Source organism: Xenopus tropicalis, chromosome 5 (genome assembly GCF_000004195.4).
Source record: "Xenopus tropicalis strain Nigerian chromosome 5, UCB_Xtro_10.0, whole genome shotgun sequence".
Taxonomy (NCBI): Eukaryota; Metazoa; Chordata; class Amphibia; order Anura; family Pipidae; genus Xenopus; species Xenopus tropicalis.
The window spans coordinates 54741535-54766729 of NC_030681.2; the positions used below are offsets into that span (position 1 = coordinate 54741535).

Consider the following 25195-nt stretch of genomic DNA (forward strand, 5'->3'; position numbering starts at 1 on the left):
AAACTGGTCAACAGAAATCAAAGTTTTGTTTGTTTTGATTTTTTTATTTTCCCATAAGATGCATATCCAACATAGAAACCACCAACACACTTATATGAATGACATCCAACTGAGGTGACATGGGGTATACTCTGACCCGAAAATGTGCCCATTAGTTTAGTGCTTGCATAGAAATGTTTTTTACAATAATGTTTCTCAATATAAATCAGTAGCAGCAGTGAAAAACATTATAGGATTAATAGGGTTCTTAGAAAGGAAAATGTTTTTAAAAATTCAAAAAACTTTAAGTATGACATTTGCCATTTATTAATAATAATAATAATAATAATAATAATAATAATAATAATAATATAAAAAACATTGCAACCAACAATATATTTTGACCAAACTACTACAAGGGAGAAAATTAAATCAAAGATTTGGTGTCAACTTTTACATTAGTTAAGGAACCATGAATATACCATGGACATGTTTTCACTAACATAACCCAAAGTTATAGGTTACCTTGTGCTACATTATATTTTCTTTATAATCACTGTAAGACGCAGTAAAATATTTTAGTCTTTATAAAAAGATAGTGGGATCCCATCAGAGCACAGGATACTTGCAATATTCCATACTAAACATTACATTATACAGGTATGGGTCCGGTTACCCAGAATGCTCAGGACTTGACGTTTTCTGGATAAGGGGGTCTTTCCATAATGTGAATCACCATACTTTGAGGGGTAGATTTATGCGTGAGCTCAATAAAATTGCCCCACCCTCTATTCATTTCTGTGGGATTTTTAGAGGTGTATTTATCAAACTGGGCACTCTAACTTTGACTTATTGTTACTTATTGTTATTTAGAGACGTTATTGTTACACGTCTCTAAAAATCCCATGGGAATAAATAGAGAGTGGGAGAATTTTACTGTAGTGAGCTCTATGTTCACACTATGTTCACTGCCCCTAATTAAACATTAAATAAAACCAATTGTTTTTCCTGCAATAAGGATTAATAACATTTTATTTGGGATCAAAAACAAGGTACAAAGAAAAATTATTTAAAAAAATGTGAATTATTTAACTAAAATGGTCAGTGGGAGATGGACTTCCTGCAATTAAGTTATGATATACATGTGGCATGTAGAAAATGAAGGCACTCAGAAGTGTTAATTTATCAAAATGTGTGCTGGAACAACTAAAATATGTATTTGATATTATCTATTTGTCATTATGAAGTGTTATCTATCTATCTATTATCTATCTATCTATATATTATCTATATATCTACCTGGTAACTGTCTTTGCTTATATTAAATACTGCCCTTCAACATTCATAAAAATATGCTAAGGGTTATGTTTATTATATAAAAACGTCATCTTACAAAAACCTCCTGACATTTATGAGATGAATCAAGGTTGGCCTCTCCCTTTCAGGCACTTATTGCAAGGTATATATACAGTCAGTGCAAGCCTTTTTGTCCAGTTGCAGCCAGAATGGGTTCAGTAACACACGCACTGTACCTCTTCATTCTTGTCCTGCGTTTTGCACTTTTCCGTATCTCAGGTAATGCGAACAAAGATTCACTTTTTAAAACGCAAATATCTTTAAAATTAAGGTAAGGAATTTATAGGTGCCTTAAAGGCTTTCAGAATGTTATCTGAAGTGTCACGTTGCTTTAAAATATGCTTTTACATTTGATGCTTTTTCTATTTTGCTGCAGTCCCCTACCTATGTCCTGAAGCTGAGAATTCTGTTTCGGATGCATACAGGATTTTCCAGTATGCCTTCTCTCTATAACTGCAGATTAGCCCGCAAGCTTTTTCTTTTATTCTCGGTATGGTGTGGCAGGAGGTAATAGGGCACCCTATGTCAAATGGGCATGCAAATTATTTATATAAAAATCTATATGAAACTATTTTTAAAGGAATATCTCCTAAAGGTCATAAAATAATAAAGGCTCATAATAGTTAGAAAATTTCATACCTTGATGGTCATCCAAAAGGCTATATCATTCTCTTGTATTATCACTGTCTATTAATGTGTTTAACATTTTTATTTTAACACAGAAAGCACTACAACTACCACAGGTAACTACATTTATTTGTATTTATCATAATATTGGTGACTCCCATGTTGCATGCATTAATACTAGATATTTTACGTATCTTACTTTATTCTGTTGCATCTGTTCATTTGGGCAGTAACCTGTAGCTAATCAGTAATTTTTTTTAATTAGACAAAACTAAGAAACAAAGAGAGCAAACATCTATATTTCATGTGTTACTGGCCGGTTCAAATTTATCCAGTGTTTATAAATGAGCCCCACTACTAACTAGGACTAATTTATTAATTATGTGACCCTGTTTTTTGCGCTTTGCACATAACCGCACACCTTGTCTTCAATTGTACTCTTTGTACTCTAGAATAAAGTGAAAAGAGCTGTGCCTGTCTCTAAATGCAGTGCTGGTAAGAGAGGCTGAGGGAAGAACTCATGGGTGACCCGAGGAACTCCCCCTAGCTTGCTGGACATTTAGACATGCAAGTTAGTGAGCAGCAGGGGAGGCAAGGCAATTGGAGCTGTGTGTCTTGCACATGATATTTCTGCACCCTGCAACTTGTTCTGGATACTTAATTTAGTGGAAGGTGCAAAACACAGCTTGCACCACAAATCTTACAGGTGCAGATGTTCTTTAAATAGGTTGTAAAAAAGGTTGTGTCTTTAAAAAAGAACTTTAAGCTTTGGGTCAGAATTTATTCCAATGTATTGTGTGATTAAGAATAATGAGAATTAAAAAATCATATTTTGCTCAGAAATTTAAGGTTCCATAATAGTAACCCAATACAACTGATGCAACCTACTAGTTGGCAGTTTCATTCTTCTCTTTCAGATTCACCTTTCAACACAGGAAATGCAGCAGTAACCACTCCCAGAGGTATTTTTTTACTGGCTGGAAAATGGTTCCCTACCTTTACTACTTGTTTACTACCTGTAAACACCATTAATGTAAGCCAAAACAACTGAAAGACTTAATTCCCCCTAGCTTGGTCAGCATTCAGACACACAAACTAGGTGATGGCCAGGGAAGCAAGTCACTGGGAGCCCTGTACATACATTGTTACATACATGGCTGCCTTGCAGCTGTCAGCTCTGCAATTTGCAAGTCATGCTGAATTTTTAATCTGAGGCAAGGTACAGAGCATATTTTGGACCACTAACATAGATTACAGGTAAAAAAAGTCAATATAAAAATCAAACAAATTTGCACCTCAAATCTTACAGGTGCAGATGTTCTTTAAATAGGTTGTAAAAAAGTTGTGTCTTTAAAAAAGAACTTTAAGCTTTGGGTCAGAATTTATTCCAACGTACTATGTGATAAAGAATAATGAGAATTAAAAAATCATATTTTGCTCAGAAATTTAAGGTTCCATAATAGTAACCCAATACAACTGATGCAACCTACTAGTTGGCAGTTTCATTCTTCTCTTTCAGATTCACCTTTTAACACAGGAACTGCAGCAGTAACCACTCCCAGAGGTATTTTTTTACTGGCTGGAAAATGTTTCCCTACCTTTACTACTTGTTTACTACCTGTAAACACCATTAATGTAAGCCAAAACAACTGAAAGACTTAATTCCCCCTAGCTTGGTCAGCATTCAGACACACAAGCTAGGTGATGGCCAGGGAAGCAAGTCACTGGGAGCCCTGTACATACATTGTTACATACATGGCTGCCTTGCAGCTGTCAGCTCTGCAATTTGCAAGTCATGCTGAATTTTTAATCTGAGGCAAGGTACAGAGCATATTTTGGACCACAAACATAGATTACAGGAAAAAAAAGTCAATATTGAAATCAAACAAAGCTGTGCTAAAACGTATTGCAAATGGCTTCTGCATGTATTCAAATTTATTATATGATGAAGAATAATGAAGAAACGTCAAACTTTGTTCAGAAATTTGAAGCCCCATAATAATGATAAGGTGCAGGGGCGAGGTGGCCGACGGGGTTGCCTAGGGCGCCCAGTTGGCTTGGCCCACCACTGATTCCCCCTAGCTTGTTCAGCATTCAGACACACAAGCTAGGGAGTGGTGGCCAGGGAAGCAAGGCACTAGGAGTCCTGTACTTATGTGGCACATACATGAATGCCTTGAACCTGACCTGTGACCTGCTGGATTTCCACTGGGTAGAAAGTCAAGTGTAACGCATGCCTTCTGGCATAACTCACACAGATGCTTTTCTTTTTTCCATTTTTTTCAGCATCAAATTTCAGTACAACCATATGTAAGTAATTTAGAAAATTCTTGATACTGTATGCTTCTTGATGGAATACATCCTAGTTTGTTCAGGGAATCAGAATATCTAAGTATTTTATAGCCAGAACAGTTACTGTAGTTACTGTAGTAGGCAATTACCATCCAGTGTAAGCCCTGTATATGTTATTTGAAACAACAAGTCCCTGGTATTGAGGGTATTGAGGTATTGGTTACATAAAAGCTACATGGGAACTCCTGTTCTACCACCATGGTACTTACACCCTTAACTTATATTAAGAACAACAAGAATAACTAGAAAGGGAAGTTTAAGAACAAATTTCATGTTGGTTTGAAAAACATGTGAAGTCACTGAAATCTATGAAATCTCTGGCTGGTGTCTCTGCCCACTTTTACTAACCTTGAACTGCAGTCCACCAGTGTATAAATCTGCATCTGTCATTAATGGGCGGAGCCATCAACAGATGAGATTTCATTCAGTGACTTCACGTTTTTCAAACCAACATGAAGTTGTTCTCAAACTTTCTTAGCGCCCCCTATTTTCTAGTTTTAGGGGTGCAAGGCCCAGACTCTCCACACTTCTTCATCCTATAGTGGAGCAGGTTGCTTGTGCTATTCTAAGCGATCCCACCCCCTTTTTGTGACGTTGCTCTGAACACCAACATTTTTAAGGGTGTTAATTCTGTGAGAATGGCAGCAGGTTCAGTTTCCCCATTGAAATCAAAAGGTAAAATCTGATTGGCTGTCTGTGGCTCCACCCACTTTTTCCAACCTTGAATTATTGTCACCCAGTGACTAACTCTGCAAAGTTTGGGGACCCTGGCGTAAATAGTATAAGAATGGCAGCATTTTAAATTTAATCCCAAAAAATTAAAAAGATGAAATCTGATTGGCTGTTGGTGGCTCCACCCACTTTTTCAAGCCTATAACCTATAAACCGTAGTGACCAATTGTGAAGAGCTTGGGGACCCTGGTATTAATACTGTAAGAATGGCAGCAGATTGAATTTCCCCATTAAAAGTTAATAGGTAAAATCTAATTGGCTATTGGTGACTTTGCCCACTTTTTCTCACCTTGAACCAGTTACCTGGTGCCTAACTCTACAAAGTTTGGGGACCCCGGTGTTATTACTGTGAAAATGGCAGCAGGTTGAATTTCCCCCACTTGTCAAAAAGTAAAATCAGATTGGCTGTTTGTAGCTCCCCCCACTTTTGGGCATCCAACAAATATCATATTTTCATTTAGGCTGACCCTATGACTATGTGATTCAGGTTTGGGGAGTGTAGCCTCAAAGCTGTAAGATTGGCAGCAGTTTCAATGCAATTCCCCCATTGAAAGTCAGTAGGTAAAATCTGATTGGCTGTTGGTGGCTCCGTCCACTTTTTCTAACCTTGAACTGCAGTTACCTGGTGCATAATTCTGCAAAGTTTGGGGACCCTGGTGTTATTACTGTGAGAATGGCAGGACGTTGAATTTCCACCAAGTCAATAGGTAAAATCTGATTGGATGTTCACAGCTCTGTCCACTTTTGGGCATCCAGCAATCATCATATTTTCATTCAGGCTGACCCAAATGTCGATGTTTCATTTGGGGTGACTCCATTATTATATCATTCAAGTTTGGGGGGTTTAGCTTCAAAGCTGTAAGTGTGGCAGCAGTTTGAAAATCTTCCCTGTCAATGGGAAAATTGGGGTGTTTGCAGCGGCGCCACAAAAATACGGGGGGCGGGATCACTTAGAAAAGCACACACAACCTGCTCCGCTATAGAGCAAAGAAGTGTGGGGAGTTTGGGTGTTGTACCCCTAAAACTGTAGGAGGAGTAGCGTTTAGAAAATGGGGGGCGCTATGAATAAGAAGAAGAAAAAGCGGAAGAATAAGCTGAAGTTGAAGAACAGTATGTTGGGTTTTCAAACCAACATAACAAGTATAAAAAGTTCATTTACTTTTATTACAAATGTTATATATTTTTTGGCAGTAGCAGGCCTAAGGCCTGTAGGAGTTTCCCTTTTCATCTTTGACATGTTTTCTGTCTTTGACCCTCATCTTCAAATTTTATATATAGAAACTTTATTTACAGGGTCTTTCCTGAACGGAACTGCAACTGGAGGTAATTTTTAAAAAATTATACATATGATGCTGTGCCTAGCACCAATGACATGTTGTTCTCTATTGTATATTTATATTTTATAAAGTGCTTATTTAATGTCAGAAAAAAAGATTTAGAAAAAGAACACAATGGAATATGCGGTGTGTACACATATATTGGATTGCATCCGAACCTTGCTCTGTCTACCATGTATATTCTTTCAGATATCCATATGGTGTCAGCAGTATACCTCACAAGTTTATAATCAGTCCATGCAAGAACTAAAATGTTATTTTTCCATGTTATTAACAAGGGTAACTAAAAATATACAAGGTCTACACTTTTTCCCAGTGTTGGATGACTGAAAAATGTTCCTAATTTTAACTGCATATCTTATATCCCATATATTTATATACTCGTGGGCATAAATATAACAAATGTTGTATATGATGACTTTTCATGCATATTCAACTGTGGCTGGGACTTAAATTTTTCCCTCTTATGTAACCAAACCAGATTTCCAAAAAAAAAAACCCAGTGTATTTACTTATACAAATATAGGATCCAGAAACCCATTATCCAGAAAGCACCAAATTATGGGAAGGCTCTCTTCCATAGACTCCATTATAAGCAAAAAATTTTTAAAAATACTTTCTTTTTTCTCTGTACTAATAAAACAGTACCTTGTACTAAAATATTATTTATCCTTATTGGAGGCAAAACTATTGGGTATGATTAACTTTTTTAGTAAACTTCTGGTATGGCGATCCAAATTACGTAAAGATCCCTCATCCAAAAAAACCCTGGTTACAAGCATTTTAGATATCAGCTCCCATACCTGTATAAAACAGTTTGTGCTTAAGCATCTTCTGCTCAGCCTGAAACACTGTTGAATAAGCATTCAATCTTGGATGCAGCATAGATGTTGCATCTGACCAACTTCAGCAATAATGAATTATACTGTAGCTACTGCAAGATTGATCTCCACAACCAAGTATTTTACTGTATACGTCATATATATATATATATATATATATATATATATATATATATAATATAACTTATTGTACATTAATTTTGGTTGACTCATTATGGCCAAAAAAAAATCCAGGGTTGGATTACTGATGAGTAGGAATAAATAAACTTTTAACTAGTATTTATTGTTTTATAATAAATACTAAATAAATAAATACTAAATACTAATCTGCATTTTTAGCAGCAGTGAATATTTTTGCATTTAGTAGAATTTTGTTGTGTGTTTTGTTTTGTCAAAAACAACAGGGTCTTTTCTACCAGGGAGAAATTTTTATCCTGGAAAAACATAAGTTGGAAAAACAATGGGAAAAACTACAATAACATTATTAGATTTTTCTCTATGGGTTTTGATTTTGCTATTTTGCATTTGCTGAAAAATGCTGATTTTTATACTAATATGGCGTCATGTGGCTCACTCCATGGTAACTTTACTAATAAATTGCTCCTATTTTGGAGTTTGGATCGATGATTAAGTTTATTGCTGCATTTGCTAGTGTTTATTTTTTATATGAACCATCTGTAAATCAAGGAGTATACATGATCTATATGATGTACGTTATGTAAGATGTGCAGTTGCTCAGTACTGGAGAAGATTTTCACTCATTCATACTGTACATTGGGAAAAAGTATAGGATTATAACAGTAGTGCCCTGTTGAAGCAAGAAGTATATAGGGATCCAAGTAAACTTGTGTGGTTCAATTATGTATAAATGAACAGCTTACTTTTAAAACAGTCATTATTTTATAATAGTTACACTTCTTGTCTAAACATTTTGGTAACTGCATTGCAATGTACGCTGTACCTTTTTTTAGGCAGCTAAAGAATACTTGTTATCTGTTAAAAGGAAACATATGTACTTTTGTATAAACCTTTTTAATGTGCTGATCATGAGCTGCAATTATGTAAACTGATGAGTTAATTAAATGGTAGACATAACAAGGCAGTTTTTTTGTAACTGTTTGACCCAAAAAATACTTTTTGTAGTATTTTTTCTAAGGAGTGAGTGTACATCATCATCCCTCCCCTACTCTTTCCTGCTGTCAAAAACAAATGACCTTTTTGTCCTGCACATTCCTACCGCCCTCCATAAATTGTTGGTGCGCTACTCTGTCATGTAGGATAAGCAAACTGTATCTGTGTACATGCTTAACTGAAACAGTAGAGGGACAAGTGAAAGCCATAGAAGAGGAAATCCTGGATTGTAAGATGGTGGCCTGGAACAGCAATACAGGTATGGGATCCATTATCTGGAAACCTGTTATCCAGAAATCTCCAAAGGCCATCACCTATAGACTCTATTTTAATTTAAAAAAAATCAGATTTTTATAAATGAGTTCCTTTTTCTCTGTAATAATAAAACAGTGTCTTGTACTTGATCCTCAGATTCAACCCATTATTATTGAAAGCAAAACAATCCTATTGGGGTCAATTAATGCTTAAGATACGGAGATCCAAGTTACAGAAAGACCCCTTATAAAGAAAACCCCCCCGGTCCCAAGCATTCTGGATAATATGTCCCATACCTGTACTTTGTGCTTCATATGGATTCAAAATGTAGAACACGTGGATAGGGCTTTGTTCTTCTCAAACCTTTTTGCCCACCAAGTTTTATGAGACCAAAATATATATATAGTAAATTATTTGAATCTTTTATTATACCATACAACAAATGTTTTTTTATGTCCAGAAAGTAAAAAACTTGTGTACAATTTTTTCCACCCAGGTTGGAATTCTTCCACAAACAACTCCTCAGGTATTCATAGTTTGTTAGGTTGTTTTTATTGCTTATATCATCCACTTTAAAACTGACCAGCAACGTACAAAAACACGGACAACATTTGAAAATGTCAATATATGAGTATGGTCTCTGCTTGTGTTCAAATATAAAAGAAGCGTAGCAGTACATAGAAAAGAAGTAGAAAACGGTTACAGATAAATGCACAGGTTGGGAAGAAGCCACATGATCCACCATTACAGTTTGTTTCAAAGAAAAGGAACTATGAATCCAATTAGAGAGCAAAAATAAATAAAATGGCTATCAACAAAATGAAAAGTGCATAGTCTACACAAGTGCAAAATATGTGCAAAGCTGTAGCAATTTGATACCTAACCACAAATATAATTGCACCTATACAGACTCTTTGGACTTGCATCTAGTGTCTATATGCTGACTCATCCTGCTTTGCTCAGTTGCTTTCAAGTTACAAAGTAAAGGGATCACAGACACAAGTAAGCTCTAGAAGTCTACAGTCTTAAGGTTATCAGCTGATATAAATAATAACAGCAGAGATATGTTTAGTTGCAGCATTTAAGGCCACTTTGTAAGTATAAAAAAAAACCCTTAATGAAATCATAAAAACACTTCATAATTTATTAGAAAATTAAAACCGTAACAAGAAAGACACCAATAAAAAAGCAGAGGATATCAAATTACTCCTCAGACACTAGATTATTTATGCAAAAAAGTTCATGTTTAATCCACAGAAAAGTTTTATGCCAGTGAGAAACACATTATTCCATTTTTAATGAGGGTGAAAAAAGTAAAACCCCACCCCCATTTGAAAGCTGGAAAGAGGCAGAAGAGAAAGAGAGATACATAATGATACACAATTCAAAAGTTGCCTAAAATAGGACAATCCATACATTCTAAATTAACTGAAAGGTGTTGTACCCCTTTAAAATGATCATCAGAGCAGTTACTCATAGCCTATAAGAACTGATCTATAGGCATATCGCTCTTCAAATTGGCTTAACAGTCATCTCTAATAAAGCAAGAAAAGTTTGTTTTTATCAACAGAAATTATCAAACCAAAAAGTCTATAGAGCTTTGGCATTGCTGTAAGGTCTGTCTATTATTGGAGAGTTTCAGTTTCTAATTTATTCTTTAAGCTTGTAGCTCACTTAATTGTCCACTTTGGTACTTTATATGGAAAAGAATATTTTAGCACAAACTCCCAAATGTAATAATAAGTTTGCTTAAAAGAGTAGGAAAGTCATTTTGCCATTTTACTGCCAATAGATTAGCCATATAAGTGCCACTTAAAACATTATATTATTGTGAAGAAAGCTTTACCATAAAAAGCCCTAGAAGTTCCCTCCTTTTGTTTAAGATTGTAACTGCCATTTAGCTTGGTCTTCGTAGCTTCCTGCTGCAGCTCTAGCCCTTGGTAGCATAGATCACACATTCTGATGGGAGGGGGGAGTGCATTTTTATGAATTCTTATGGGAGGGGGAGCAGGAGAAGTAGAAAGGAGAGAGCTGTGCAGACTCCAGCCCAGGGAATGAAGGATTTTACTGAGAGAGGAAGTCTGATACAAAAGAACATTCTTACAAAAAAGGAGATAAGAAATCCTGTGTTTTCGCCAGGAAATTCTATATTCACCATTGGTGAATTGTTTCGCAAAACCTCTGCAAAATTTCGGCGGGAAAAATCAGCGGTTGTGTCAAAAAAGGCGCAGTCTCATCACTAGTTGATTATAAATAACCAGACTTGTAGAAAACTTTGCATGATTTATTTTATAATCCAATGTGCATGGGACAGTTAAAGAATTCCCAAATTTACTAAGAGCACAAGAATAGAGAATTTTCCCCACTAGAGAATTTCCCTACTGCCACTTTATAGGGAAAATGCACTGCCAAATTTTCACTGAGAATCTATGCTATGAGAGAATGCGCAACTAGGGGCTGATTTACAAAAAATCCACAAATCCGAATCCGAATGAGAAAAATTCGGATTGGAAAACGAACATTTTGCGACTTTTTCGTATTTTTTGCGATTTTTTCGTCACCGTTACGACTTGCGCGAATTGTCGCGACTTTTTCATAGCCATTACACATTTCGTGAATTGTCACAACTTTTTCATTGCCATTATGACTTTCGAGAAATTTCGCAACTTTTTCATTGCCATTATAACTTTCGTGAATTGTCGCGACTTTTTCATAGCCATTACGACTTTCGCGAATTGTCGCAACTTTCGTATTGAGAGCTCGAAAAAGTTGCGACAATTCGTGAAAAAGTCGCAAAGTACCGATCATTACGAAAAAAACGCATTCGGACACTTTTCGAACGTTCGTGGATTTGTAAATGTGCCCCCTAGTGTTAATTATTAGGCATAATTTTTTGGCAGGCATGGATTTGCATTAATTTCCATGTTTTGCCATTGGTGAATTTTTTGTCAACAAAATTCACTGCAGAAAAATTTGGCAGATAAAAGTGCAAAAGTTGAACACCATGGGGCACATTTACTAACCCACGAATCCGAATTGGAAAAATTCCGATTGGAAAACGAAAATTTTGTGACTTTTTCGTATTTTTTGCGATTTTTTCGGCGCCTTTACGACTTTTCGGAAATTGTCGCGACTTTTTTGTAGCCATTACGATTCGCTCGTATCTTGTCGCGACTTTTTCGTATTGAGTGCTCGTAAGCGGCGGGCAAAACTTTCAGACTTAGCATGATTTTGGAAGCCTCCCATAGGACTCAATGACACCCTGCAGCTCCAACCTGGCCCAAGAAAAGTCACCATACTGAAGCTTGAATGAATCCGAATCTTTTGTACTTGGCGCGAAGGCTACGAAAAAGTTGCGACTTTTCGCGCAAGTAGTAACGCTACGAAAAAATAGCCAGATTTTGCGCAACATTCGGAATGGCAACGAAAAAGTCGCGACAATTTTCCGAAAAATCGCCAAATACCATTCATTACGAAAAAAACGCAATCGGACGCATTCGGCCCGTTCGTGAGTAAGTAAATGTGCCCCCATGCATAACAGTTATTTTTTCAAACAAATGTAATTGTGTTCAAAAGAGCAGCTTTTTATCATTTAATAAGTTAGTTACATTTCCCTTTTCAAGCAGAGGCCCTGCAGTAACTTAATGTCTTATGCACAGTGAAAATTTGCAGTGTAGTAATTGCCTGAAATCAATGTCAGATTTTAATGTACTGTAAATATGTTTAATTTTGAGAATTTATGTTCAATTAGCACATTTCCCCCGTATATCTCAAGCTATGCCTTTTGATTGCTGTTAACTTCTTGCACTTCCACTAAAAATTAAGCAGTTGGTTTATATCTAAAGAGGTTTGTGAGAATTAAGCATAGGGGTGGCACTGGTAGTTATAATTCCAAAACAAAAGATACTATATGATAAACATTAAACCCATTTACTAAAAAAAAAAAAAAAATAACTAATGGTGAGTTGTCTATAACCTTCTACGACTATCTATACTGGTTCAGATCTACTTAGAAAACATAGCATTCATACTTTCTTTTTTATGTTAGACACTACACCATCATGTGGAGGACTCGTACAACAATATTATGGATTTATAAATACACCAATGTACCCCAACTCTTATCCTCCTGATTCCTACTGTGTGTGGGACATTCGGACCTATGTAGGTTTTTATATTGAACTGCGATTTCTGGATTTTAAGTAAGTATGTAGCAAATTAAATAGGTTCATTCATAGATTTATCATAAAAGTACTGCTCATAAGTTATCAAAATATACTGATATTATAAATATATACTTAAAGGAAATCTTCCATTGTTATTCTGCAGTCTGGAACCTTCATACGACTGTTCTTACGACTGGGTGATAATATATGATGGGATTCCTGGGTATTCTCCTCAGTTAGGAAAGATCTGCCATCCTGGAAATTACACATTCACTTCATCCTCTAATATCATTGGAGTTGAGTTTAGGAGTGATTCAAGCATTCAGCATAGTGGCTTCCTTGCAGAGTTCACCTCATTTTACCAATACAGCTGGACAGGTACTATATAATTCCAAAAAAAATTGTTCAAACAACATTAACCTTCTATTAGTGTTAATAATGTAGTCTATAGAGCTCATTTCTTGGCTGTCAGACAAACCTGGAAATCATCTGTGGTGTCTGGGAGGAGAATGGGAAACCTGGTACTCAAAATAGCACAATGTATTTCCCCTCAATAGTGTCCTGCAACTATGAGGAAATAAGTAACTTTCTAATGTAAACTAATTCAACCATTTCTGTGGTTTTAAACATATTTGCAAATATAATAGCAATTGATTCAATAAAGGAAACTGCTGGGGAGTTAAGAAACTAATGTGGGGTTTTGGGCAAAAATAACTTATTATTTAAGAAATGTGAACTCTAATTTCCACACATTAATAAGTAAGCTTCTAAAAATCCCATAGAAATTAATGTTGTTTGTTTTGTTTTGTTTATGGTGTGTTGGTTCAAATTTATCTTTTTTATTATCTATTCCCTGAGAAAAGCAGGTTACACAATTTCAGAATCCTTCATATGTGCCAGATTTATCAAAATATGAGATTAGAGCACACCACAAAAAAATTCACCCACACTCTATGGGGCAGATTTATCAAAACGTGAAATTAAAGTGTACCACAGAAAAACCCATTTTCTATTCATCCCTATGGGATTTGTAGAAGCCTATTTATCAAATGGTGAATTCTAACATAATAAATGAATTCTAATAAATGCACTAAAAATCGAATAGGAATGAACAGAAAGTGGGTGAGTTTTTCTGTGCTAAACACTAATTTCACATTTTGATAAATCTGCCTCTATAACTAAATTTTTATTAGTGTATTTATCAAATGGTGAATTCAAACCCATTAATAAATGGGTTTTTAAAAAAAAAAAAAAAATCCCTTAGGACTGAATAAGAAGTGGGTCTATTTTTCTGTCCCTAAATGTGGCACAGATAAAAAAGATACCTGAAATTGGTTAATCTGCTTTCCTCTGTAAAAAGATAATAAAAGTGATGAATTTGGACCAAAACACCATAAACAAAACAAACAAAAAAGAATAGAAACACAATGTAACCCCTTTTTTGCTGTAATCAGACAAAGACCAGCTAGATAGGCTATAGAGCATGGGCACTGAACTCTAACACACAGCTTTCACACGTGAAAAGATCAAGGGGGAGGTAATATAACTACAATTCACTTTGGCTGTGTGCAAAATAAGTAAATGAAAGGATGCCAGAAGGTTCTTGCAGAAAACTCAAACTAAACTGGTTTTATTGTCCACAGGGTTATGTAGTAAAGACACACAATGCAGATGCACCACTGTGTGAAAGTAGTCTGGGTAGTAACAAAATCCTTAGGGTTTCTTCCTCTAGTGGTATGGATCCCTACAGCGACTTGAATCAGGGAGAAGACTATGCCTGAATTCCCTGTCGCTACTGCAGTCCCTTCACTAAGCAGAGCCTGTAAAGGAGAATACTCCCAACTATCTCTGCTGGTTAGAGCCAGAAACTGCTCCTTCTAAATAAAGCTGACAATCTCACTTTCCTAAAAAGTGCTATTACATATATCTATCCTGCACTAACTAAACCTCATTCATGGGGTCCCTGCCCTCCAACTTCTCCAAAGGTAATGATCCCTCTGGGGTAAGATGGCTTTACTGGGGCCTTGATCCCAGGATCAGTGGAACATCCTCATGGTTCAATAGATGCAGGACAAAGCCACCCCTTTGCAAACACTATGTTAGAGTGTGAAAAGGGAGTGGTCTACCTATGGGCCAATAATGTAAATTGGAAAATCCGTTACATGGGTCTCTGCCCAGGAAGTATAAGGTATTAAGCTATAGGAATTGTTATCCCTGTAGGTCCTTACAACTATTTAACAAAAACACTTGTGGAATTTTTCTGTGGTGATCTCTAATCTCCCATTTTGATAAATCTGCCCCAAGTGCCTGACTTATGATTGTTTAAAACATTTTTTTTTTTTATTTAAACAGTTTCCGTAATTTTCCCCCAAATAGGCTTTCATAATGATCATATAGATCTATTTAACCTATAATAAGGTGTAGTTTTTCCTTTGTGCACAGGCACAGCTACCAACTATTCACATACATGAATAATACAAACATTGTGACATATTTATCACAGAATAAGAATTAGATCTGGCAACAGTGAAATTTCTTGTTCATTTCTATGGGATTTTAAATAACAATAAATATGCCTCTGAAACCCCATGAAAATGAATAGGGAGTGGCAGAGTTTCACTCTGGTGAACTGTGGCCAGTTCTGATTTAATTCCTTGATAAATATGCCCCAGAGTTGCCTTGCACTAGTTATTGTATTACACAATACAGAACAACAATATTGCTGTTTTTGCCAACTTTGAAAGTGAAAAAACAAAAGTTGACTGTATACTATAATAACATTTCTTATCATTGCTTCTTCAGACTTGCCAACAAATGTAACGTATGACCCAGGTAATTTCAGTAATAACCACTTTCATATTAAAACACCTTCTTTATGATTATTTAAATATACTGGAAATCAGTGAATAGTTTGATAACATTCTTACTGCCTTTTGCCATAGCTTAGCATCATCAGATCAGTGGAGAGGAAGCCAGTACAGGTATAGGATCCCTTATTTGGAAACCCATTATCCAGAAAGCTCTAATTTATGTGCCAGTTCCCATAGTCCATTTTAAGCAATTATTTTTTATTATAAAAAACAGTGCATTTTATTTTATCCTGACTTAGCTAGCATCACTCTATATCAATGGCAAACTCTATAGGGTTTATTTAATGTTTAAATGGGTTTTAGACTTAAGGTTCCATGAATATATCAACATCAGTTTTGTGAAAACATTACTCAAATTCACTCAGAATTTCCAGTATTGACCACTAAGAGGGGCCCCTAAAATGGCCGGACTGTAATGTCTCTGCATAGAAACATTAGAGTATATACAACATTTGAGCAGGGTTCTTGTTTGTGAAACTTAATTACACAAGAAAAAATAGGACCCACTGGTAATCATTTGTTAACAAGCTTAGCATAAGAGACACCCTTTTGTATTCCAATATCTGCAGTGTCACAATATTTGCCATAAAGTAGGTGATATGCTGAATTGTATCTTTATATATAAGTTGGAAGGCCTAAAGCTAAGATTTTCCTCAAGAAATGCTCCCATACAACAACAACATTGCAGCTTCTTGTCATTTTTTGAAGTACCAGATAAACATACAAGTGCATTTTATACTCGAATATAATCTATATACTGTAATAACATAACCATTGCTCTTTCAGACTATCCACAAAATGCAACCGATGACCCAGGTAATTCTAGTAATAACCATTATCATATTAAACACCCTTCTCATGGTCATCTGTGTGTATATCAATCTTTATAACTATCTATCTATCTATCTAAAACGGTGTTTTGAGGAACTGGTATATACTGTAATAGCTACAGATGGGGAGCTTACAAAGTATTTCCATAGAAAACCCTCTGTTACCTGGGGATGATGCAAAAATCTATCTATCTATCTATCTATCTATCTATCTATCATTTATCTATCTATCTATCTATCTACAAATAATAGTTTTCAAAGCTGATATGATCTTGCTATGTTTTAGCAGAGTTCTAGAAGCTTGTGAGCCCACAGAAAGGTTATTCATGCCATATCTAATACCATACAAGCAAGGCCATCATGTTATCAGTGGAAATCAGTATAGTCTTCTCCTAGCACCTGTTCACTCATAGCAAAGTTGGCAGCAACAACCTTGGCCTCAAAGTTAGATCTGTTGTGTTTTAGCATCAAAAAAGTTACATTATATGAACATTAGGCGAAATTCACAACCTGTATTAGGAGTTGTAGCTGCACTGGGCTTTCCCAAACCATTCAGAACTACACTTTTTAGTGGAGAAAGATTTATCCACAGATTACAATGCAGAGCTCTGTGTTCTGTTCAAATCTTGACTTCCTGCATAGAGTGGGCCCCTGTTTTGCAAAAGTAGACAGCTATTAACTTTGTATTAAATCAAAATGATAATCAGTATTATAAAACCAAATTAATTTGTTGTTTCTACATTCCTTCAGGTTATCCTAATTCCACGTATCCATGGGTAACTGGGAGTGAGTAATGTTTTCTCCAGATCTTTGAGCAAATGGAATTCATCAATATTTTTTCAAGCATTAACACCTGCTCAATGTATTATGTCTTTACAGCACCATCATATGGTTTTGGGGGGGGTCTTAACAGGCAGTACAGGAGTTATTTCCAGTCCAAATTTTCCACAACTCTATCCAAATTATGCATTTTGCAGCTGGGAAATCCGAGTTCCTCCTAACAAGCAATTGGAGTTGTAGCTGCACTGGGCTTTCCCAAACCATTCAGAACTACACTTTTTAGTAGAGAAAGATTTATCCACAGATTACAATGCAGAGCTCTGTGTTCTGTTCAAATCTTGACTTCCAGCATAGAGTGGGCCCCTGAGTATCCCACTAATGTACAGTGGATATTTCTTAAAAATCACTGTCTTGCTCAGTTAACAAATGTAATAAGGGAAAACACTATGGACATTTTTGAAAATAAGAGCAGTATTTTAAACTGTTCCCTGAATAGCAGCTCTAGGCAGGGTCTGTTAAAGATGATTGACTGTTGAAGTGTGTTAGCCTGGAAACAGTGTCCTTTATAGGATGTATTGCAGCAGTCTTTTGCAGCGTAGCAGTGTTTTGCTAAAGTAGACAGCTATTAACTTTGTATTTTCCATTTTGGGTATGACAAAGTATGTTTGAAATCACTGAAGTCATTAAATCAAAATGGTCATCAGTATTATAAAACCAAATTAATTTGTTGTTTCTACATTCCTTCAGGTTATCCTAATTCCACGTATCCATGGGTAACTGGGAGTGAGTAATGTTTTCTCCAGATCTTTGAGTAAATGGAATTCATCAATATTTTTTAAAGCATTAACACCTGCTCAATGTACTATGTCTTTACAGCACCATCATATGGTTGTGGGGGGGTCTTAACAGGCAGAACAGGAGTTATTTCCAGTCCAAATTTTCCACAACTCTATCCAAATTATGCATTTTGCAGCTGGCAAATCCGAGTTCCTCCAAACAAGCAATTGGAGTTAACATTTCTACATATAGAGTAAGTCTACTTTGCTGTATAAACTGGCACTGGTAGATCTGAACTGCTTCATTTAATTTAGGTTATTAAAGGGTTTGTTCACTTTAAAATTAACTTTTAGTATGATTTAAAAAGTGATATTCTGAGACATTTTGCAACTGGTCTTCATTTTTTATTATTTGTTCAACTCTTTGGAATTTCAGAACCTATCTAAATTACTGTAGCAACCAGGCAGTGGTTTAAATGAGAGAAAGGAATATGAATAAGAGAGAGCCTGAACAGAAAGATAAGTAATAAAAAATAACATTAACAATAGTTTTTTAGCTGCTGGTTCAGTGACCCCCATTTGAAAGCTGGAAAGAGTCAGAAGAAGGCAAACAATTAAAAAAAACTATATAAAATTAAAAATCTAGACCAAATGAAAAGTTGCTAAGAATTAGCCATTCTACAACTACCACTTTAAATACTACAATAGCCATAAATGATTTGCCATGCAAATCTCAGTCTGGTTGTAACTATAGCAACTAGATAATAGGTTATACTTGAAACTGAAGAGATAAGAATTATAAGATAAATCATTTTAAAGAGAAAAAGAATTAAAATGAAATTGCCAGTTGTCTTGAGGGCTTAAAAAGTTTTTAAAATACAGAGCAGAATGATGTCCATCACTCCTTTATATATCGCTCAGGTTGTATAAACTCACACATAGGGGCAGATTTATTTAAATGTGAGGTTGGAGCTCATCACAGAAAAATTCACCCACTTTTTATTCATTCCTATGGGATTTTAAGAAGTGAGTAAAAGTGAGAATTTGCTATTTGATAAATACGCTTCTAAAAAATCCCATAGGAATGCTATTGGGTAATCCTAAATAGAAAATTGCCATTTTAAGAATTAAGATGGGTTCATAGGATTCATAGTGCACACACACAAGCCAAGGCACACATACATGCTAGGCCCCATCAGCCAATTAATGGACAGAGTTCTGCCTTTTGCTTTCACACTTCTTTCTGTTACAGTTAGAGCTGCATTATTTCTGGTCATGTGATCTCTGAGAGAGCACACAGCCCATCACAAAATGGTGGCTCAAGGGAAAGGATGTAAAAGGGCAATATTCACTGATATATATTCCAGTTTGGTGAGATTCTTTAATAGGTCAGTTAACATAATATAAACTTTCAGGTGGTTAAGTATTCATTCTGAGGGTATAGTTTTCCTTTAAATAATCAAAACATCTGCTATATTCTATATGGGAAAATACTATACAGATCAAATGGAGAAAATACCCCAAGAATATATGAATACAGCATCACATTTGCTATGGCTGCTTTTTATTGCTATAAGCTTATTGCTATAAGCCACTGTCTACCCCCAGTCATGCATTAAGTTTGTCTGGTGTTTTCCAAAACATGCCTTCCAGCTGCCTAGCAGCATGCTGTGAGTTCTTGCCACCATCTATAAATGTTTTAGCAACTACCTCTGGTGATGCTGCCAGATCAAGCCCTTTTGCTTGTGCCTTGGGTGCTACAGTAAATGCATTAGTCTCTGCTAGAACAGTAGGCATAAATAATAACTCTAATAGCAGGGATGTGCTGCTGTCTAGGATATCCCTTTAAAGGGCTATACACACCTATATACTGCCTATAAGTGTAAGTTAAATAAATCCATTTTATCTTTTGTATTGAAACATACTAAATAAAATAGCTACATTTTTCATTACCTACCCTTGCTACTACCCTCTGCCTTTCTGCCTGTATCTCAGTTTTATAGATAAAGATGTGTTTATTATACAGGGGGGCTCAGTGGGTAACACTGCATCCTTGCAGCTCTGGGATCCTGAGTTCAATCTCAGCTAGGGCACAATCTGCAAGTAGTTTGTATGTTTTCCCTGTGTTTGTATGGGTTTCCTCCCAAACTCCAAAAATATACAGTGAAGTTAACCAGCTTCTGATTAATCTGACTATAGAGTGTGTTAATGTAATAGGGCCTTAGATTGTAAGCTCCTCTGGGGCAGTGAATGATGCTTCTTTTTCCCACTTTGGTCCTATGTTCTTATATATCAGTTTTGATATATTAGAAAATAAAGTGCAGATAAACCTACATTTATATAGAACATATAGCACCGCTAAAAATATTTGTGACAAACACTTTTTTATAACACACATAGTTTATATTTTCTATCAACAGCTTGGAGATTGCACAGAATTGTATATATGACTCTGTGACAATATATGATGGGATCCCACAGAGCTCTCAGATAATGAGGAAAATCTGTACACCAGTGAATGAAACGTTCACCTCTTCTACTAACGTCATGGGAGTTGTATTCACAAGCGATGGGAGTGTACAGCGTTCTGGTTTCCAGGTTGCATACACCGCTGTAGACAGAAACAGTCAAGAAGGTAACATTTCATATTTACACAGATCTCAATCTCCTTTATATGAAGAAGGAATCATAATTTTTATCACTACAGCAAAAATAAATGAATATAGAAATTAAATAACTTGCTTTACCCACAGGAATATGGAACTTTTGGGGAGACAAGCCTCATGCTTTAACTACCTTATTTAATAAGTATAATGTTCTGGAGCATGTTGTATTTAGGGGTCTCCACTATTGGTCAGATAAAAGACAAGGTTGTAGCCACCTGGGCTCTGAAATGTTAAACACCTCAAACATATAAGAAAGATGCTTTCTTATAAACACTCTTAGGGGCCCATTTACTTACTCACGAACGGGCCGAATGCGTCCGATTGCGTTTTTTTCGTAATGATCGGTATTTTGCGATTTTTTCGGAAAATTATCGCGACTTTTTCGTTACCAATACGATTTTTGCGGAAAAACGCGAGTTTTTCGTAGCCATTCCGAAAGTTGCGATTTTTTCGTAGCGTTAAAACTTGCGCAAAAAGTTGCAATTTTTTCGTAGTGTTAAAACTTGCGCAAAACGTCGCGCCTTTTAAGTTTTAACGCTACGAAAAAAGCGCACGTTTTCGCGCAAGTTTTAAGCGCAACTTTCGGAATGGCTACGAAAAACTCGCGTTCATTTCCGAAAAGTCGTAAATCGTATTGGTAACGAAAAAGTCGCGTTAATTTCCGAAAAGTCGTAAAGGCGCCGAAAAAATCGCAAAAAATACGAAAAAGACGCAAAATGTTCGTTTTCCAATCGGAATTTTTCCAATTCGGATTCGAATTCGTGGGTTAGTAAATCAGCCCCTTAGGGTTGCCAGCTGTAAATCAGGTGTCTATGACAGAAATATGGCCCCTGCCAGTAATCTGCTAGCTGCTATTTATCAGTAAATAAGCTTCTTTCCATTCTACCAGCCTTTTTAAAAGCCAAAAATATTGAATTAAAAAGCAAAGCTAAACTGTAAAATAGTATATAAACCTATGTTGTAGGAAAAATTCAGGTCTCCTTTGGTAAAGTATATGATTATTCTTCTCTGTATTGATTACGAGATATTGATTGTAACTATGTACATCTAATTAAAATCATTTTTTTGGATAACGTTTCTACCCTGCATTACCTTGATTTTAACTCTCCAGGGTTCCATTGCAAGAACATTGCTTAAAGGAGAAAGAAAGGTAAAAACTAAGTAAGCTTTACCAGAAAGGTAAATACAGCCATAAGCACTCACAGAAACGCTGCACTGAGTTCTCTGAAAAAAAGATTAGTTGTGTCTGTAATTCCTGTGCCACAGACACACAGCTTTCTGTTTTCTGCTCTTTCCTGCTCCCCCCTCCCTCAAGAATGCTAAGAACTCACTACCCCCCTTAGGAATGTGGATCTGAGCCAATCAGAAGGAAGCTGACTCATAGTCTTACTAACTGAGCATGTACACTGGTCTGGGTGTCTGTGCAGGAGTGAGGCATTATGGGAACTTTCTTTACACAGCTCAGTGTTTTTTCTTCCTCTTTGGCTTTAGATCTTCTGAACAGGTGAAATATGGGGAGACTTAAGGGCACTATTGAGACAACTGAAGGTATGCCTGCAGCTTGAGATTAACTCTTTACTAGCCTTTCCTTCTCCTTTAAGTACCACTATTCAGTAATGAAATACAAGAATCTTTCCAAGCACAGTAAAAGGTTCTGAGCTGCAGTAGAACTGTGTGGTATATTTGATGATGTATCTGTATACAGAGTGAATGAATCATTTACTAATATGTAGTCCTGAAAGGAGAAGGAAAGGTATTTTTGGCATTTTACTGCCAATTGATTAGCCACATTAGTGCACGCTAGAATGCTATATTTATTCTGAAGAAAGCTTTAGCATACCTGAGTAAAAAGCCCTAGAAGCTCCCTCAGCTGCCATTTTAACTTGGTCCCAATAGTTCCGTGCTGCAGCTCTAGCTGCTGGTAGCTCAGATTACACAGCACAGTTGGGAGAGGATGCAAATTCTGCTGGCAGGGGGGACAGGAGATAGAAGAGGGAGAGAGAGGAGCAAACTGAGCAGACATGTGCCAGTGCCCTGAAGGATTACTTGGCTTGTGATTACTGTTAGGTTTGGAGAGACAAGAAGATATGAGGTGTGGGTTAAAACAAAAGCTGCAATAGATAAAGAGAGAGAGAGGATGGTACAGCTGCAAAATTGGATTAGCTGGAACAGATGCCCACTGACCACACAGTAAATGGAAGCTAATAATTTTGAAAAAATAGACAAATGTAGGACAAATGAAAGTTAAAGTAAAACACTACTGTATTATGTGCCAATATATGATTTTGCTATGATAGTAAAGGAGTCCCCAAGCTCTTGAGGGCTTCCTATAGGCCAGACCTGACGAAACTAAAATGTTTAAACTGAATTTCTGGGGAGAATTCACAAAAATTAATACGCATTAACACGATTTTGGCATTACATTGATGTAAAAGATGAAACGATAAATTCACAATAAAAGGAGTAAATGGACCCAATTCTTTTCAGTTGTCCGTGAACTTAAAACCCAGCGCTTACCTGTCATACACAGATAAGGTGCATGTTGGGTCTCACCTGCATCTGGCAGTTAAGAACCTTGCCATGGACACAGGGAAAATATGGAATTTTTTTGTGGCGGGGGGCTTGGGTCCCAAATGTTATACCACTCAGTAAGATGGTGCATTTGCAGACATAAATGAACATTTTACTCTCAGAGCTGCAAACAGCAATGGCATGGCACTGTCTTTATTAATATTAATATCAGGCAGATTAATATTAATATCAGGCCAAAGCAGTGTGATTGCGTTTGTATTCAGCTCAATTACCGTCCTGTCTCGCTTCTGCCACTTGCTGCCAAAATCTTAGAAAGTATTGTCTTTCCCCATATTACTAACTTTCCTAAATCCCATAATCTGTTGGACCCAATCTGGTTTTTGGCCTGCGCACTCTACTGAGACGGCGTTATGGAGAGTTACAAATGTTCTTCAGGTTTTTCAAGCCAAATATCACTTTTCTATACTAACCCTCCTCAATCTATCGGCTGCATTTAATACTACTCCCTCCTGATGCAAATTCTGCGTTTGATTGGTAACCATAATCAGGCTGCATCTAACCAATCCTTCACTTCTCTTCGTCTCTTTTGCTAAGAGAACCTCATATCCAGTTCCACTTAAAGGGGTTGTCCACCTTTTCTCACTGCTACCCAAAAAATGATAGATTATGTTCCCTCGAGTATATAATATGTGCCATGCAAAGACTGTGTGTCTAGGTGTCTGAATAAGCAGATGAAAACTTACTGTAATAGCTACAGTTCACACAGAAAAAGTTTTCAGGGAGGAGGAGCATTTCTTCTCTGCAGTGTGAGTCACATGGGAGCTTCCCGCCCTGCTCCCCCTCCCTCCCTGAACATTCATAGCAGGAGACAGCAGCAGCACTGGATCATGTTATGTGCCTGTAACTTTAGCAGCCAATTAGAAGACAGGCAGGAAGAGAGAGACAGGAAGTAGACATGTGCAGTAGCTTTAGAAGCTCCTACTACCAGTACTCAGCGTAACACAGAGCTTCAACACACTGACACAGGCTTGTGCAGAAAGGGGTCAGTGACCCCCTCCCCTGGTGCCTCCACTGACTCCTGCCCTATGTAGAAACACTATCTTCAGAGGTAATTTTCTCTAAAACAGTAGACATTTTCTAAAAGAGATATATTACATATTTTATTAAAATGACCTAATCTGCTAAAATAGCTTCATTAATGTAGGGGTACTGGAAGGCTCTGTACTTAGGCCATTGTTATCTCATCTACTCATTTGGCTTTAAATATCATATGTATGCTAATGATATCCAAATGTATTTTTCATTAAAGGAAAACAATATCCCCAGAATGAATACCTAACCAACGGATAGTTTATATTATGTAAAGCAACCTATTAAAAAATCTCCCTGGAATATATATCTATAAATATTGTCCTTTTACATCCTTTCTCTTGAGCCACCATTTAGTGATGGGCTGTGTGCTCCCTCAGAGATCACATGACCAGAAATAATGCAGCTCTAACTGTAACAGGAAGTAGTGTGAGAGTAAAAGTCAGAACTCTGTCCATTAATTGGCTGATGGGGCCTAGCATGTATGTGTGCCTTGGCTTGTTTGTGTGCACTGTGAATCCTATGACCCAGGAGCCGGCCCTTAATTCTTAAAATGGCAATTTTCTATTTAGGATTCCCCAATAGCACATACTACTAAACAAGTATATTTTTATGAAAATGGTTTATTTAGATGAAGCAGGGTTTTAAATATGAGCTGTTTTTGCAATATATATATATATATATATATATATATATATAAATACATTGTTTGGGGGTATAGTTTTCCTTTAACAGTTGACACTAAGGGGCTGATTTACTAACCCACGAATCCGACCCGAATTGGAAAAGTTCCGACTTGAAAACGAACATTTTGCGACTTTTTCGTATGTTTTGCGATTTTTTCGGATTCTTTACGAATTTTTCGTTACCAATAC

The 25195-nt window shown here is 36.4% G+C and overlaps 1 protein-coding gene across 1 annotated transcript in view; it reads left to right on the forward strand.

Annotated features, from left to right (window-relative positions):
- The first annotated feature begins 1450 nt into the window (after positions 1–1450).
- The window catches only part of LOC100485997 (deleted in malignant brain tumors 1 protein), a 35673-nt gene continuing 11928 nt past the window's right edge, over positions 1451–25195 (forward strand). The window contains exons 1-15 of the mRNA XM_031902953.1: positions 1451–1554; positions 2058–2078; positions 2880–2924; positions 3482–3526; positions 4249–4272; positions 6340–6369; positions 9108–9137; positions 12660–12813; positions 12941–13155; positions 15580–15609; positions 16434–16463; positions 17228–17263; positions 18005–18040; positions 18134–18287; positions 20454–20668. Of these exons, the coding sequence (XP_031758813.1) occupies positions 1485–1554; positions 2058–2078; positions 2880–2924; positions 3482–3526; positions 4249–4272; positions 6340–6369; positions 9108–9137; positions 12660–12813; positions 12941–13155; positions 15580–15609; positions 16434–16463; positions 17228–17263; positions 18005–18040; positions 18134–18287; positions 20454–20668 (1135 nt within the window). The 5' untranslated portion in view covers positions 1451–1484. The remainder of the gene's footprint in view (positions 1555–2057; positions 2079–2879; positions 2925–3481; positions 3527–4248; positions 4273–6339; positions 6370–9107; positions 9138–12659; positions 12814–12940; positions 13156–15579; positions 15610–16433; positions 16464–17227; positions 17264–18004; positions 18041–18133; positions 18288–20453; positions 20669–25195) is intronic.